General features: G+C 43.7%; 1 protein-coding gene across 1 annotated transcript; it reads left to right on the top strand.

The window, feature by feature from the left end:
- The first annotated feature begins 13,651 nt into the window (after positions 1–13,651).
- On the top strand, positions 13,652–16,103 carry guca1b (guanylate cyclase activator 1B). Its single transcript, XM_060938148.1, has 4 exons — positions 13,652–13,855; positions 14,018–14,167; positions 14,933–15,047; positions 15,909–16,103. The coding sequence occupies exons 1-4, from the start codon at positions 13,655–13,657 to the stop codon at positions 16,034–16,036; spliced, it is 594 nt and encodes a 197-aa protein (XP_060794131.1). The 5' UTR covers positions 13,652–13,654; the 3' UTR covers positions 16,037–16,103.
- The last annotated feature ends 1,653 nt before the right edge of the window (positions 16,104–17,756 follow it).

Genomic DNA, 17,756 nt, shown 5'->3' with positions numbered 1-17,756 from the left:
ACTACAAACTCAAAGCATGCTTCGAGCATTGTGCATTGTGTGTGGCCTGAAGGCTTGAATAAGGTTTTGACAGACTGTGACAGCCTCTGGGCTCTGTACAGGCAGGGGATGTATGAGTGTATTAATTTGATGTTGAAAGAGATATACCTCTTTTTTTTTATACATGACCCATTAGTGCAGTGTGCTATAGTCCTCTATTCTGAACACACATACATTAACATTACAGCCCAAGTAGGAGCAATATGGCTTTCTTTCTGAACCATCAGGTTTTAGAGAGCCCAGTGGTAGTGATATAAATGAATTAGACAATTTTATTTTACTAGGTGATCTCACTGAGCTTGAATATATCAGCCCGTTGAATTTCTAACAAGCAACGCAAGGTGTAAAGATAACCTTGATCTTGAGTAGCAGTGTTGCTGTGATTTTGACCAGGTTTTCTTTGTCATACATATTTCCCTGTGGTGAATCTCCAGTTTGAACCAGTGATTTTAAGTCAGTTTTCCCAGTGCTTTGTGTTTGGTTGGTCTACATGTTTGTTTTGTTCATCTGTGATGTGAAAAGTTGTCATTGTTCACCCTTTTCTGAAGACTTGTGGTGCTGGGTCTGTCCTTTTCTCGATGATGCTGTGTTCTGACATTTGTATTTGGTGTGTAAATGCAGGTTGTGCAAGCTGATGGGTGCTGATGGTGTCTGACATGACATTCTGGTACCACGTTCCAGAGCACAGCTGAGTATGTACCTCCTATTCAGAAAACCTGCCAAAGAGGACCTCAATCAAAGAACAAAGAAAATGCCACTATAAAAAAAAACTGTCTAGAGGATATATAGTGTATAGTGTATCGTGAAAGAGTGTGTAAAATGTGCAGTTACAATTGCCCAATCAAGAACAGTTTTGTATCTCCACATCTGTGCCTGTGACAGGCTTTCACTGTGTTTACATCAGAAATAATGAAAGTCTACAGTACACAACAGATAGAGTACAATTAAGAAGAAGAAGACAGATGTTAGTCCTTATTCACCAAAGTTGTATAACTAATCATAAAATGAGAACGCAAATTCCAACCTCTCCACGCAAATTCCTTTTTCATCAGTTTGGTGCATCTGTACGAAACTCTCGTCTGCTCAGAGTGTGTGTACATTTGAGAGCGATAATTTAACAACCTGAAAAAGGCTTGATTTGCAGTTAAATTGTCAGCAGCAAGTACAGTATAGTGGAGCAACATAAGTATCCATCCATCCATTATCTGTAGCCGCTTATCCTGTTCTACAGGGTCGCAGGCAAGCTGGAGCCTATCCCAGCTGACTATGGGCGAGAGGCGGGGTACACCCTGGACAAGTCGCCAGGTCATCGCAGGGCTGCAACATAAGTAATAACAGTAAAAATAAAATAATATTCATAATCACAGTTGTGCATGAGCGCATCTTGTTCCAGTAGCACAATACGTTAAATCATGCAGATACAGTTCAAGAGCTTCGGTTGATGTTCACATGAAAAATGTGATTTCAGCGATCATGACAGTGGCATGTTTATTCATGCAAAATGGATAGGTTTGAGTATTTCAGAAATTTCTGATCTCCTGGTATTTTTAAGCAGAACAGTTCAGAGTTTGCACAGAATGGTGTGTGGGGAAAAAAAACAACAACAACAACAACAACAACATCCGATTAGTGGCTGTGGAGAGCAGAAAAGGACCTCATAATGCACAAGACATTGGACCTTGAGGCAAATGGGCTATAACAGCAGAAGTCCATATAGGAATCTACTCCCGTCAGCCAAGAAGAGGAAACACAAGAACTGTGCAGTTTCTATGAGCCTGAGCCCACTGTAGCCTCAGATTCCTGTTTTTAGTACCAACCATCATGCTGTATTCATTGTCACTATGATCAGATTTTCCCCTATTATTATGCTTTCACATGAACTGAACCTCCTGCCCTGTGTCTGTATGATTTTATGCATTGTGGTGCTACAGTATTGACTGATTTGGATAACTGCATTAACAAGCAGGGGTATAGGTCTTCCCATTTCAGAAGCCAGTGACTGTACAAGGGTACTTCAAAAAGTTCTCAGCCTTACCTGGAAGCAAGGGGCGTAACTCCCATTTTGGGGCATAACTGGATACTATAAAGCCTTATATCACTGTCCACAAAAACTCAAATGAAGGAAGCAATCAAAGAAAAATGGAGAGGAAAGCTTTGAGCTGGCATGCTTTTGCTCCAGGACAATGTGTCCATCCACACAGCACAAGTGGCAGTGGTAGAAGCAGCCAAATGTGGCTTTGAACTGTTGCCCCATGCACCTTACTCACCCAACCTGGTACCGTCTGACTTCTGTCTTTCCCAAACTGAACTCCCACTTGTGTGGTCGCCATTTTCAGAGTGATGCTGTTGAGGAGTATCTGGAGGCTCAAGATGTGACCTTCTTCCGTGAAGGGGTAGTGAAGCTTGAACATCGGTGGACAAAGTGCATTGAAGTTAAAGGAGACTGTGACAGTTTGTGTAGGTGGGTGGAGCACAGAAGGACGGCAGGACAGAACTGAGTTCACAAAACTGGCTTTATTCAGCTTTTCAGCCTATGCACTCTCTCACACGCACACACATCAGTCATCTGGTTGAGGAGAGAGCCCCCTCTGCTCTTGCTCTCTCTCCTTAAATAGGGTGCGGTCACTGGGAAGACACACAAACACATTAATCAATGACAGGTGTAGTGATTCTGCCACTTACCTTCCCTGACTCCGCCCTCCTGTCACAGACCGATACTTGACCACGCCCCCGCTGCCACATACCCCCACCGCCCGACTCAGGCCAGGCGGCCGTCCGGCCCGCAGCCGACTCCCCCCGCCCCCTTGACGGGAGAGGAAGTCCGCCACGACCATCTGCGCCCCCAGCCTGTGGATCACCTTGAAGTTAAAGGGTTGGAGTGCCAGATACCAACGGGTGATTCACGCGTTGGCATCCTTCATGCGGTGGAGCCACTGGAGGGGCGCGTGGTCCAAACAGAGGGTGAAAGGGCGTCCCAGCAGGTAGTACCGGAGGGCGAGGACCGCCCACTTGATCGCCAGGCACTCTTTCTCAATGGTGCTGTAGCGCCCCTCACGCACTGACAGCTTGCGACTAATGTATAAGACTGGGCAATCCTCCCCCTCCACCTGCTGGGACAAAACGGACCCCAGCCCTCTGTCCGACGCATCCGTCTGCAACATAAAGGGGAGAGAAAAGTCAGGGGAGTGTAAAAGTGGCCCCCCACACAGTGCAGCCTTTACCTTAGAAAAAGCCCGCTGGCATTGCTTCGTCCACTGGACCGGATCTGGTGCCCCCTTTTTAGTCAGATCAGTCAGCGGGCTGATGACATCCGAATAATTAGGTATAAACCTACGATAATAGCCAGCCAGCCCCAGGAACTGTCTCACCCCCTTTTTGGTCTTGGGCTTCGGGCAGGCCGCAATTGCTGCTGTCTTGTTAATTTGGGGACGCACCTGCCCGTTGCCCAAGTGGAAGCCCAGATACTGTACTTCCACCCGCCCAATCGCACACTTCTTCGGGTTGGCTGTGAGACCCGCTCGCCTCAGCGACCTAAGGACGGCCCTCAGATGTTCGAGGTGCCTCGGCCAGTCATTGCTATAGATAATAATGTCATCGAGGTAGGCGGCCGCATAGGTGGCGTGGGGGTGGAGGACCCTGTCCATCAGTCGCTGAAACGTAGCAGGTGCCCCAAACGGCCCAAAAGGAAGTGTGACGAATTGGTGTAAGCCAAACGGTGTGGAAAAGGCCGTTTTTTTCCTGGATAATGGAGTCAAGGGGATCTGCCAATAACCCTTTGTTAAATCCAGTGTCGAGTAAAAACGAGCCGTGCCTAGCCAATCGAGCAACTCATCAATACGAGGCATTGGGTACACATCGAATTTAGACACCGTGTTGACTTTTCTATAGTCCACACAGAACCGGACCGACCCGTCGGCCTTGGGTACCAAGACCACCGGGCTGCTCCAGTCACTGTGGGACTCCTCGACGATGCCCATTTCGAGCATGGCCTCGAGTTCTTCCCGAACCACTTTTTTCTTGTGCTCGGGTAATCTGTAAAGGCTGCTACACACTACCACCCCCGGGGGCATCTCAATGTGGTGCTCTATGAGGTTGGTGCGGCCGGGCAGGGGCGAGAACACGTCCGAAAACTCGGTCTGCAACTGGGCAACCTCCGCGAGTTAGGTCGGGGAGAGGTGGTCTCCACAGGGGACCGGATAGGTACATGATGCCAATGTTCCCTTTTGAACCTCCGGCCCCAGCTCCGCCTTCTCCGGAACCACCGACACCAACGCCACGGGGACCTCCTCATTCCAGAGTTTGAGCAGGTTGAAGTGGTAAATCTGTAGCGCCCCACCCCTATCCATTCGCCTCACCTCATAGTCAACATCCCCGACTCGCCGTGTGACCTCAAAGGGTCCTTGCCACTTGGCGACCAATTTGGAGCTCGATGTGGGCAACAGTATGAAAACTTTATCTCCCGGTGCGAACTCCCTAAGGCGCGTACCCTTGTCGTACAGGCGGGTCTGTCGTTCTTGGGCCTGCCGCAAATTCTCCTGAGTTAGGTGTGTGAGTGTGTGGAGTTTTGCGCGCAGGTCAATAACGTATTGGATTTCGTTTTTACTTGGTGAAGGTCCCTCCTCCCAATTTTCCCGCAGCATATCTAGAATGCCGTGCGGCTTACGCCCGTATAACAATTCAAATGGGGAGAACCCCGTGGAGGCTTGGGGGACCTCTCGCACTGCAAAGAGCAAGGGTTCGAGCCATTTATCCCAATTACGTGCATCCTCACTTACAAATGTTTTAATTATGTTCTTGAGGGTGCGATTGAACCGTTCAACTAAACCGTCCGTTTGTGGGTGATACACACTGAGGCGGATCGGCTTAATACCCAACAACCCATACAGTTCGTTCAGTGTACGTGACATAAACGAGGTGCCTTGGTCAGTCAGAATCTCTTTCGGGATTCCAACTCGGGAGATAACGCGGAAGAGTGCCTCCGCAATACTGCGTGCTGAGATATTGCGAAGAGGCATTGCTTCCGGGTATCGTGTTGCATAGTCCACCAGAACTAATATAAAGCAGTACCCTCGTGTTGACCAATCTAATGGCCTGATGAGATCCATCCCAATTCTTTCGAACGGGGTCTCGATTAACGGTAGAGGGCGTAAAGGCGCTTTTGGAATGGCCGCTGGATTTACTAACTGGCATTCGCGGCACGCCGTACACCACCTACGGACATCGCCGCGAATCCCTGGCCAATATCCTGCCCTAAGTGTCCAGCCATGGGATTAAAGTGAGCCGCCTGGAATACCAATTCCCGGCGGCTCTTCGGAATTAAAAGCTGCGTGACTCACTCTTTAGTCTGAGTGTCCTGCGTCACTCGGTATAATCTATCCTTCATAATTGCGAAGTAGGGGAAGGACGGGGTGGCATTTGGCTGGAGCATTTGACCATCAATTACTCTCACTTGGTCAAACGCATGCCGCAGAGTCTCGTCTCGCGACTGCTCTAATGGAAAATCCGCGAGGGATTCTCCAACAGAGAGAGGAGGAGCCGGCGGCTCCTCACTCTGACGCGGAGCTGACATAGACGGCTCTGTGACAGCTGCTCCCGCCAACGTGACACCGGGACCTCCCCCTGTTAAATGGCAGGACCCACTCTTCACTAAATGTGTCATTAAATCCCGAAATCCCGGCCAATCAGTCCCCAAAATTATCGAGTGGGTGAGGCGAGGATTAACCGCCGCCTTTACTCTAAATTTTTCCCCTCTGAAGAAAACGTGGACCGACACCAAAGGGTAGCTGTGAACATCCCCGTGCACACACAACACCTTCACCCCCTGTGCACCCCCCAATGCCTCGTCTTGCACCAGGCTTTGGTGGATTGAGGTCCGATTACAGCCAGAATCCACCAACGCCTGATATGTATCCGCTTGGATACTCACCGGTATGCGATATGCTCTGGCCCGATTGAGGGCGGCTCCTGGAGCATCGGGGATCCAAACCACCGCACCCACCTCCATTACCGAGCACTGCTGTTGGAGGTGGCCCGGTTCCCCGCAGCGCCAGCAAACCGGCCCAGGCTTCCTCTCTGCACTAGTGCTCTGGGGCTCACTCACCTGAGGGGGGGGGAGAGACAGACACAGAGGGGAGACACAGGAGGGCACCGCGGGTGCGGTGGGCCGGCTGAGGTGGCGCTGGCCCCCACCTCTGCAGTGGGGGAATGGGGTGAGGAGGAGACACATGAGGAGGGGAGAGAGAGAGAGAGAAGAGAAGAGGTCGTCTGCTGTCCTGCCGTCGGGACAGCCGCCAAATGGTCCTCCACCAGCTCGATTGCCTGATCCAGCAATGCTGGGCGGTGGCACTGGACCCACTCTGCGGTTCCCGCTGGTAAGCGCGCAACGAACTGCTCCAGTACCACCTGGTCGATGAGTCCCTCGGCGTTGCGGTTGTCAGCCCTCAACCACTGCCAGCAGGCGTCCCGGAGTTGCTGGCCAAACGCGAACGGCCGGCCGACTTCCTCCAAGCGCAAAGCGTGGAAACGCTGATGTTGCTCAGGGGTGCATCCCACACACTGGAGGACGGCCCAGTGAAGGTCTGTGTAGGCCAGCCGGCAGTCGGCGGGGAGCTGTAGCGCGGCCAGCTGCGCTTCTCTCGTTAGCAGGGGGAGGAGGCGCGCCGCGTGCTGTTCCACCGGCCACCCCGAGGTCTCCGCTACCTGCTCAAAGAGCGTGATGAATGCCTCGGGGTCGTTCTGCGGGCCCATCTTCGTGAGGGTGAGGGGGGAAGGGCCCGCGGCGGTGGAGATGGTGGACCCTGCCGATGCGAGGAGGTGCCGGAACGGCCGACAATCTTCCTGTTGTGCCAGCACCAGGGCCTCGAACCGTTGTTCTTGCTCCTTTCGGAGGGCGAGCAGCGCCTGGTGCTGGCTCTGTTGGGCCATGGTGAGGGGGTGGATCAGGTCGGCGAAGGTGGAGGACTCCATGGGGCTGTTCTCTTCCGTGCTCGGCTCCCGGGTTTCGGCACCACTGTGACAGCTTGTGTAGGTGGGTGGAGCACAGAAGGATGGCAGGATAGAACTGAGTTCACAAAACTCGCTTTATTCAGCTTTTCAGCCTATGCACTCTCTCACACACACCCAGACACACACACAAACACACACACACACATCAGTCATCTGGTTGAGGAGAGAGCCCCCTCTGCTCTCGCTCTCTCTCCTTAAATAGGGCGCGGTCACTGGGAAGACACACAAACACATTAATTAACAACAGGTGTAGTGATTCTGCCACTTACCTTCCCTGACTCCGCCCTCCTGTCACAGACCGATGCTTGACCACGCCCCCGCTGCCACAGAGACTATGTTGAAAAATAATGCAAGAAAAATCTTTCTCCTATGACATTTTCTGGGTGAGGCCGAGAACTTTTTGAAGTACCCTCATATATCACCACATATTACTAGAGGTTATGTAATTTCATTTCAAGACTAAAACTTGCCAAACATGATTTTATTCATATTTGGTAGTTTGAGTTTTATTCATTTCTGTACACAATTTGCTTGAATGAAACAATGATTTGAATTTTCAGACGTCGATTAAACCCAACCTATTTAAGTACTAAAATGAATAAAAACCTAGCCATAAACAGAGTTGGTAGGAAAGTTCCGAAATGGTCCAATTTACCTAATACCTAAATTAAAAAGTTAATATTTATTTTAAACACACACCTCTGTCTATAATTCTATATACACATATTAATTTCAGTAAAAATAAATTAATACAAAAGATGAATATATTGGACCATGATTTCTTCTTCTGAAACCATGTTTACTTCATTTCAAGTTTTAATTTTGAGCACATGTTCCGTGCCATTTTTGAGGATACCGGCACCAACCTTGGACACAAGCATTGCTAACTCAACTTCACTTAAAAATATTTCCTCCTCGCTGTGCTTTTCTTGATTCTAGCCAGCTGAATGCTTTCCCTTTTATTGGCTCACTATCACAACCCCTGAAAAAAACTTGGGCATTTTACACAGCTGAGTATTGATTCATCGGCTGAGGTTGTCATCATTTGTCCTCAAATCACTTTACTTTTGATGTCATACAACAGTTGTGTGAATCAAACTCAGATTTGTTTGAGCGAATCTCAAATCTCTGCTCGTTTCTTTGCAACTTTGATGAATAAGGGCCAGTGTGTTTGTAGTGTTATGCTGCTTTCATTAGCAGGACTGTTAACCCTGCAGGTTAAACCTGCACACTCAACTTCATTGTAACAGACCTATTAAATCACAGAACATTCTTTTCAGAGCTTTTTCTAATATAAATTATGAATATGAATGAACATTATTGGTATAGGAGTAGGAGCACTAACATCCCTAATCCTAAATCATATTTCGAACATGCTCATACTCTTCTGACAATCAATCTGAAGCAATTTTAAAGGCAACCATCTAAACTGGCTTCAATCTTGACTTTTTTAAAGACTTATTAAACTCATCAAACTTATTCAGCCAGAAGCTTTCATTTGTACTTGAGTAAAAAGGCAACACTTGTCTATGCTCTGGCAGTTAATGAAGACTATGACTGCGGCTGTGGCACATGTGGCAAGTTTGATTGATCACACTACTAACGTTATGTGGAGAAGCTATAATAGGCAGCTTCATGATGATGTCAAGATGTTCAGAATCACAGTTTGAAGAGTAGCAAATTCACATTGTAGAGAAGTGACCTAGTGTTCGATATTCTTTCTAATCCATTGTAGTGCATCACCTATGAGTCCATGGAGATTGATGGTCATTTCTGAACTAAATTTCTGTCTCAAAGTGGCATCACACACACACACACACACACACACACACACACAAAAAAAAAACAAACTTGAATGTAACAATCACATACAGCATTGTCCTACAGTATTTAAGTGAACCTAATTCCTTATTAATGACAGACCACCTAATTAATCCCTCCGTTTTCCAGTGCATATTGTAAAAGCATATCATACATAAACTTTCACTCAGACTGGCATAGTTGCTGACAGTGCTCTGGGATAACACGGTTTCGTGCAAGTTTGTGCCAGCGGCTCCAGTCCAGTAGTTCAGTGCCTATATATGTGAGATAGTGCCTCTACTATGACTCCTCTAATAAAAGATTTGACCATTGCTGTCCAATACTGTTTTACTATGTGCCTGTGTGTGTACTATTTTACCTCATTCCTTCTGCCTAATTTCAGCTGATCGTGGCAATAGCCCCATCGCATGCCCCAGACCATGAATACATCTGGCCAGCACACAGAAAATGTGACAAATGGATTGTGCTCAAATGTCACAGCCATTCATTATAGATGAAGTCGAAGCCACCAGAACATCTTCAAAGGTTGCCATGGGCTCTTGTACAAGAGGTGCAAATGATTTTCTGGCCTTGCCTGTTATTGCTTCAATTTATTTATTCCACATTCAACAGCTTGTCGGTTGAGGGTCATATTATATTACAGATTATCTGGTTTACTATGCATAGAAGTAGTTTTATAGTGGAGGGTTTGTTTTTTTGTTTGGTTTTGTTTGGTGTTTTTTTTTTTTTTTACATTGGCCTTTATTCCATTTTGTTAATTTCAATAAATTCAGTACAGAGTACAGTATAAAGAGTGCCAAAAGTATGTGCTTGTCTGCTAGATTCATACTTGTTCTGCTATCAAGGTCTGACCTTTTCAGAATATTAGTCTCGTCTAGGTAAACAGGACCAGCTATTACATTTACAGTACATCTTTTTTTTTTTTTGGATTTTTTTCCTCTTTATTAGACGGTAATAAGCTGGACTATTAGGAGTCATAAACTGTCAATCATGGGGAATAAACTGTGGGCTTCTTAACATTCGTTCTTTATTCTGATATTGTGCATGAGAAAGATAGAGAGAAAATGGCACTTCTGTATCCGCTACCCTGGCAACTAGCCCTGACATTTTGAGAGATTTCCTATCCTGAATAGAACATGCTGTTATGGGTTTTTGCCCTTACTGAGTTCTCATTTATGCCATGTCAGACCCTGTCTTGAAGGGATGAGTAACAGGGTAAAGAATAGACGTAAACCTTCAGATATAAGCATAAAATGTTACATGGCTTTACTGATGGGTACACATAATATTAAGTGGCTCGTTTCCTCCAATATAGTGTATGTTACAATTTTCGATTATCTCTTAGATATGTATTCCGTGTCACTTCCATATCAAATTGCATATGGTTATTACTCTTTTACAAAGGTCGTCAAGGAGATCACACCAGCCCAGACCTAGCAACCAATAACATGCTGTGCCACAAGGGAGCCTATGAAGTACTGACATCTAGGGACACTTTCAAATATTGCACCATGGGTGAAAATCAAGATGGACTGATATTAAAAATTCATTTGCTCAAAAAAAAACCCCACAAACATTATTGAATTTGAATGCCTGTATTTACACATATATCTCAATACTCTTGATTGCAGTTGAAAGAATTACAATGGAGCATTAATTCTATTCATCAGTGGTGTGTAGTTAATATGCAAAGACTAGCTTCTTCTAGCTTAACACACCCCTAAAAACAGAGGGATTCAAATTCACTTATGAATGCAAATTATTCATCAGAGCCATTTCAGAAAGGAAATACACCGACTGATTCCTTAGCTATCCTGCAAACCTGATTACTCCACCCTGATGAGGAGGCAAAATTATTTTTAAAGTCACTGAATTGCTCCACCTTTTATACTTATGTAACACACCAGGAAATTTTCATTAGTTCCAAATAACATTTTCACAATTTCAGCAAGGTGTGATATCACCCACATATGATACAGAAAAAAAATTCAGCATTTTTCATCTGATATATTGTGGCCTGCTTCTCTCCCTCTTTTCTGCCACTGGGATGGGTGGTAATCCAATAAGGACCTTCCTTAATGCCCATGATTGCCTTGACACTTCTAGGGTAAGAGAGCTTATCCTCATGAAATATACAGTCAGCATATTGGAATAGGCCACGGAAGTTCACAAGCCTCAGGGTATACCTCATAAATGCTAGTTACATATATATGTATATGCTAAGATGTACATATTACCTGTTCTAAGTTATACTCAGACATTTTCACAAATTAACAACAACGTAGCTTTATTATTATTATTATTATTATTATTATTATTATTATTATTATTATTAATTTTTTCAGACACCTTATCAACACAGGGCTTAGATAGCAAAACAAATCTTGACTCAATACTGAGCACGTCTCAAAAAAGCATTCCAAAAAGTAAGGTTAATTAATGTACGAAACAATGCAGGAAAAAAATAAATCCTTTGTAGACCTAGCTGTTCAAACATATAGTGCTCAGCGTAAATGAGTACACCCCCTTTGAAAAGTAACATTTTAAACAATATCTCAATGAACACAAACAATTTCCAAAATGTTGACAAGACAAAGTTTAATATAACATCTGTTTAACTTATAACGTGAAAGTAAGGCTAATAATATAACTTAGATTACACATTTTTCAGTTTTACTCAAATTAGGGTGGTGCAAAAATGAGTACACCCCACAACAAAAACTACTACATCTAGTACTTTGTATGGCCTCCATGATTTTTAATGACAGCACCAAGTCTTCTAGGCATGAAATGAGCATGTTGGCGACATTTCGCAACATCAATCTTTTTCCATTTTTCAACAATGACCTCTTTTAGTGACTGGATGCTGGATGGAGAGTGATGCTCAACTTGTCTCTTCAGAATTCCCCAAAGAAAATAATTTCTTTACACCACAAAGGTGAAGGCTACAAGAAGATCAGCAAAGGTTTACTTATCAGTCAGAATACTGTAGCAAAAGTGGTACAAAAATTTAAGAAAGATGGAACTGCAACCATCTCACAGAGACGTCCAGGTCGTCCACGGAAGTTAACACCTCGACAGGAGCGTCTTCTGATGAGAAGGGTTGAAGAAAATCAGCATGCAAGTAGAAAGAAGTAGAAAGCCAAACTGGGGTGACTATTTCCCATGACACAATACGGCGTACACTGCAGAGGAATGGCATGCATGGATGCCGTCCACGAAAGAAGCCTTTCCTAAAGCCCAGGCACAAAAAAGCCCGCCTAGAGTTTGCCAGGGCCCATGCTGACAAAGATGAAGACTACTGGGACTCTATACTCTGGAGTGACGAGACCAAGATAAATGTTTTTGGAACTGATGGCTTAAAAACTATATGGCGTCGCAAAGGTGAGGAATACAAAGAAAAATGCATGGTGCCTACAGTAAAACATGGTGGTGGCAGTGTCCTTATGTGGGGCTGCATGAGTGCTGCTGGTGTCGGGGAGCTGCATTTCATTGATGGCATCATGAATTCACAGATGTATTGCTCTATACTGAAAGACAAGATGCTACCATCACTCTGTGCCCTTGGTCGTCGTGCACTTTTCCGACGTGACAATGATCCTAAACACACATCTAAGGCCACTGTTGGATTTCTGAAGAAGAACAGGGTGAAAGTGATTCAGTGGCCAAGTATGTCTCCTGATCTGAACCCAATCGAACACCTATGGGGAATTCTGAAGAGACAAGTTGAGCATCACTCTCCATCCAGCATCCAGTCACTAAAAGAGGTCATTGTTGAAGAATGGAAAAAGATTGATGTTGCAAAATGTCGCCAACTTGTTCATTCCATGCCTAGAAGACTTTGTGCTGTCATTAAAAATCATGGAGGCCATACAAAGTACTAGATGTAGTAGTTTTTGTTGTGGGGTGTACTCATTTTTGCACCACCCTGATTTGAGTAAAACTGAAAAATGTGTAATCTAAGTTTATATTATTAACCTTACTTTCACGTTATAAGTTAAACAGATGTTATATTAAATTTTGTCTTTTCAACATTTTGGAAATTGTGTTCATTGAGATATTGTTTAAAATGTTACTTTTCAAAGGGGGTGTACTCATTTACGCTGAGCACTGTAGATGTAAACTGAGCTTATGAATTGTCTGTGGGTCAAAGGATTAAAATCCATAGCTCTGTTTTTGGAATTGTATAACATGGCTATCTTAAATCATATTGATCAGGTTTCTGCACTAAATAATACATATATCCCTGTACGAGTTAATGTTCTGCTCAGTCTTTAGATAATGATAAAGACATTTCTGACCATGAGCTGACACAGAGATCAAGCTACCATCATGAAAAATGGTTAATTATGTATTACCTTATGATGCACATATAGAGTATTGTGTACTCCTCCTACAACCCCCCAAATGTCCTCTGGGAATAGTATGTTCTAAATGATAAACTATAGGATAGCTTCTCTTGATCTCCTTCTGAACTAATTGAATGAGGCATGTTGATATGAATAATCCTGCTGTCATGTGATCCAAAACAATCCTTGTACTGGATCCCAAAACAGTAGGGTATAAGCACGAGGTCAAAGGAACTCTAACTGCTTTTTTTCTATGTTGAGTTCTTTTCAAAATAAGTTTTTTTTTTAGTCATGCATGTATTTGTTAAGTAGATATAAGTTTCAAGCTACTAATCTGCACTAATACTGTAGGGGATGTTCTGATTGAGAAAAGTTGAAATGTAAGCATGAACATTTTTGCTTGAGAAGCTGAATAAGAGCTTTTCAAACCCATTTACACGATGGGTCAGAGACTCAGTGAGGAGACGGACGATAAGGAGATTGATGTTGCAGAACTGCAGGAGTGGTATAAAAAGTTTGTGGTGGAATGCCCAAGCGGTACCCTTTTCAAGCACGAGTTCAAGAGCTTCTTCGGCGTAACCGACAACCAGGAAGCTGCAGACTATATTGAGAACATGTTCCGTGCTTTTGATAAAAATGGGGTGAGTGATGCAATGAGTCGTTTTACTGCACTGTTTTTGATTTTATTGGATTTATTGTAACAATGAGACTAATGATGTCTCCCTCTGGCCTTAAAAGATATATGATTTCAGTATTATTTTATATTGGTTTTCAATAGTATTCTTTTTTTCTGTTTTTCATAGGACAACACTATTGATTTTCTGGAATATGTTGCAGCCTTGAACTTGGTACTGCGAGGCAAGCTGGAGCATAAGCTGAAATGGACTTTTAAAATGTATGATAAGGATGGCAGTGGGTGTATTGACAAAACAGAGCTAAAGGAGATTGTGGAGGTAATCACCTCCTGCCTCTGGCTCATTCTTTATTCAGACCAAGTTCAACGTTAAAAGCATGATGAATGCAATGACGCTAGTTATGTACCATATTTCATTTAAGAGTTAGAGAATACTGAAGCCTAATTTCAGTTTGACTCCTGAAAGGCAGCGGCATGGTGGTGTAGTGGTTAGCGCTGTCGCCTCACAGCAAGAAGGTCCGGGTTCGAGCCCTGTGGCCGGCGAGGGCCTTTCTGTGTGGAGTTTGCATGTTCTCCCCGTGTCCATGTGGGTTTCCTCCGGGTGCTCCGGTTTCCCCCACAGTCCAAAGACATGCAGGTTAGGTTAACTGGTGACTCTAAATTGACCGTAGGTGTGAATGTGAGTGTGAATGGTTGTCTGTGTCTATGTGTCAGCCCTGTGATGACCTGGCGACTTGTCCAGGGTGTACCCCGCCTTTCGCCCGTAGTCAGCTGGGATAGGCTCCAGCTTGCCTGCGACCCTGTAGAACAGGATAAAGCGGCTAGAGATAATGAGATGAGATGAGACTTCTGAAAGACCCATTAGCTCTCACAGTTATGGTACTTATAAAGCGTGTTACTCACACACATACACTTGAAAATACAATCAAGTAAACATAGATTAAATAGAGTTCCCTAATTCTAATTAAAAAAAAATTGAGATCAGTTTGTTACAAATTGTTTCATATCTATGAAAAATATAAATTGATAATCCTTACTGCTCTTAAGCTGCTTCACTTTGTAATATTTAGCCTGATTTTTTTAGTCAATCTACCGAATGAAGAAGGCCTGCCATGGAGAGCTGGATGAAGAGTGTAACCTACTCACCCCAGACCAAGTGGTGGACCGAATATTTGAGCTGGTGGACGAGAATGGAGATGGTTAGATCATGTTGTTGTTGTTGTTGTTGTTTTGCCTGTCTTTTACAAAAGGCAGTGTAGGAAAAGAACGACTCCACTAAATAAGCACATGAAAAACCCAAAAACATTAACTTCACTGTATAGAAAATAGATCAAAAACACTCCAAAGTTAAGCTTGAGAGAGGAGACATTGTCAGACCTTCTCCTTATGAAATAAATTGATCCCAGTCAGTAAATAAATTGTGACTTGATCCTCGCATTGTACATTTTTTCAGTGTTAGAAACTTCCTTGCATCATAGAGCCACCAAACTTTGGGAGTAGATCATTTTTCCAGTGCAGGAGGATTAAATGCCTGGCAAGAGGTATAGGCTATGATGTATGACTTGGACAAGTTACTACACCAAAGGATCAAATGCTAAATTTGCCAGTTGCATATATATTGTTCAAATATGGATCCTCAATATGACTCCAAAACAGGAAGCGACCAAAGGAATGGAACAAGGTACCAGGGGCTTCTTTACATTTGGTGCATGAAGGATCTATGTTAGAAAAGGTCTTAGACAGCTTAGACATAGACATATGCAAGTGTTAAAAATTGCAACAGGCCATGCCGCCTTAAAAAAAAAAGATTAAGAATGAATGTGATGAAGTATTTTGCTTCACAGTTCATCACAAAGTCAAATGCAAGATCACTCTGTCAGTTTCCCTTTATTATGGCGTGAGAACCCTGGTTAATCTGGATAATAACTGTGGATATATTTGGATATATGCCAGGGTTAATGACAAAAACTAAAGAGCTCATATTTTTTAAACAATCCACATTAATCTTTAAAGAGTGGTTTAAAAAGGAGTGATGTTGAGCTTGTTCTCTCTTTACATAGGGGAGCTGTCACTGGATGAGTTCATTGATGGCGCACGGCGTGACAAGTGGGTCATGAAGATGCTGCAGATGGATGTGAACCCAGGAGAGTGGATCAATGAGCAGCGGCGGAGGAGCGCCAATTTCTAGAGCAGTTAATCCAGAATCCAAATGCCTCCTCAGCCAAGATTTCACACAGTCTGTTCATGCTTTACAATCGACCATAAACACTATTAGTTCTGTGAATAAAGACTATGCAGCGAGGCAACCTTTTCCCGAAGCAAAAGTCAACCTTTCAAATGGCACAGAGATATGCATAAGGGAAATGCCAAATGTTTAGTTGTTTTATTTTTTTTCCTTTTCATTTTTTTTTGCTCTGCATTCCTGTTCATCTGTAATACTTCAAATGCAACATTATTTATATTAAAATTTGCATGTATTTTTCTATTAAATTTTACATGGCTTGGGTTAAGAATGGAAATTAATCCAACACAGATGAGGCGTATTTCAATTTTAAAATAGGTTTTATTTTCAGTAAATTAAGTAGATCTTATCATTCCATTGTACATTTTGGAATAAATCTTTCCAGTGGGTGTTAACATGTTTATAGCTTATAAATAAGGTGTGGACATACACAAATGTGAGGTAATTTTTGTGACTGTTGCAAAAGTACAACAGTGGGCCAGTTCTTAGCATTATTCACACAATCGAAAAATCTTTGCATTTTACAAGATGGCAGGCTTGTGAACTGTGCTTACACAAAGAATTCTGCTGTTCAAGAAAGATTACATTTCTTTTACTTTTTTATATGTTTCTTTGAAATGTGGCAAATGATTTCCCACTGCAATCTGACAGTGATTGAGCCAGAATTGAGTTTGCGTTTTGTTGAGGGTGCAAAAAGAAAAGTTGAGATAAGCCCCTTGGAATTGAGTACTTGTGTACTCAGTGAAGATGAACACATTTAATAAAAATTCTGCCAGATGTCAGACTCTGAGTCATCACTATGGAGCCACCTTTATAAGAAAAACAGAATTGTCTTAAAATCAGCCAAGAACGAAAAAAAAGGTGTCAAGGCACTCGACAGTTTACCTGCAATTTTCCTTACCAAATTAGTGTGTGTATGTGTTTGTGTGTGTATCTGTGTGAAGAGTTTATTTAATACCCACTTAAACAAATTGAACATTAAGATGAATTAAGGCATTCATACTCTTCTTCTTCTTCCAGTTGCTCCCATTAGGGGTCACCACAGCAGATCTGTTCTGCATATTTGATTTGGCATAGGTTTTACACCGGATACCCTTCCTGACACAACCTTGCCCAGTTTATTCAGGCTTGGGACCAGCACTAAGTATGCACTGGCTTGTGCAACCCCAGTGGCTGGGTATTTTACCTAATCTACATGTCTTTGAACTGTGGGAGGAAACCAGCACAGGCACAGGGGAGAACATGCAAACTCCATACAGAAAGGCCCCCATCAGCCATGGGGTTCAAACCTGGAACCTTCTTGCTGTGAGGCAACAGTGCTAACCACTACATCACCGTGCTGCCCATTGCATTCATACTAAAAATACTAAATACCAGTTCAGGTTCTTTTTTTACTACAGTCTCAGAAAGATTTGAGTGAAAGAAAAAGAAATTCATATCTCATCATCTCTAGCCGTTTTATCCTTCTACAGGGTCGCAGGCAAGCTGGAGCCTATCCCAGCTGACTACGGGCGAAAGGCGGGGTACACCCTGGACAAGTCGCCAGGTCATCACAGGGCTGACACATAGACACAGACAACCATTCACACTCACATTCACACCTACGGTCAATTTAGAGTCACCAGTTAACTTAACCTGCATGTCTTTGGACTGTGGCGGAAACCGG

The sequence above is a fragment of the Neoarius graeffei genome, chromosome 13 (assembly GCF_027579695.1).
Source record: "Neoarius graeffei isolate fNeoGra1 chromosome 13, fNeoGra1.pri, whole genome shotgun sequence".
NCBI classification, from domain to species: Eukaryota; Metazoa; Chordata; class Actinopteri; order Siluriformes; family Ariidae; genus Neoarius; species Neoarius graeffei.
The sequence above is the reverse complement of the archived record's forward strand: the minus strand, read 5'-3'. Positions and strand labels throughout refer to the sequence as shown.

What these genes read in the sequence shown, in the direction of transcription:
- guca1b (XM_060938148.1), top strand. Translation starts at nt 13,655, where the DNA reads ATGGGTCAGAGACTCAGTGAGGAGACGGACGATAAGGAGATTGATGTT. An exon ending in AGCTAAAGGAGATTGTGGAG is followed by an intron (nt 14,168 to 14,932) that starts GTAATCACCTCC and finishes TGATTTTTTTAG; the next exon opens with TCAATCTACCGAATGAAGAA. An exon ending in GGTGGACGAGAATGGAGATG is followed by an intron (nt 15,048 to 15,908) that starts GTTAGATCATGT and finishes CTCTTTACATAG; the next exon opens with GGGAGCTGTCACTGGATGAG.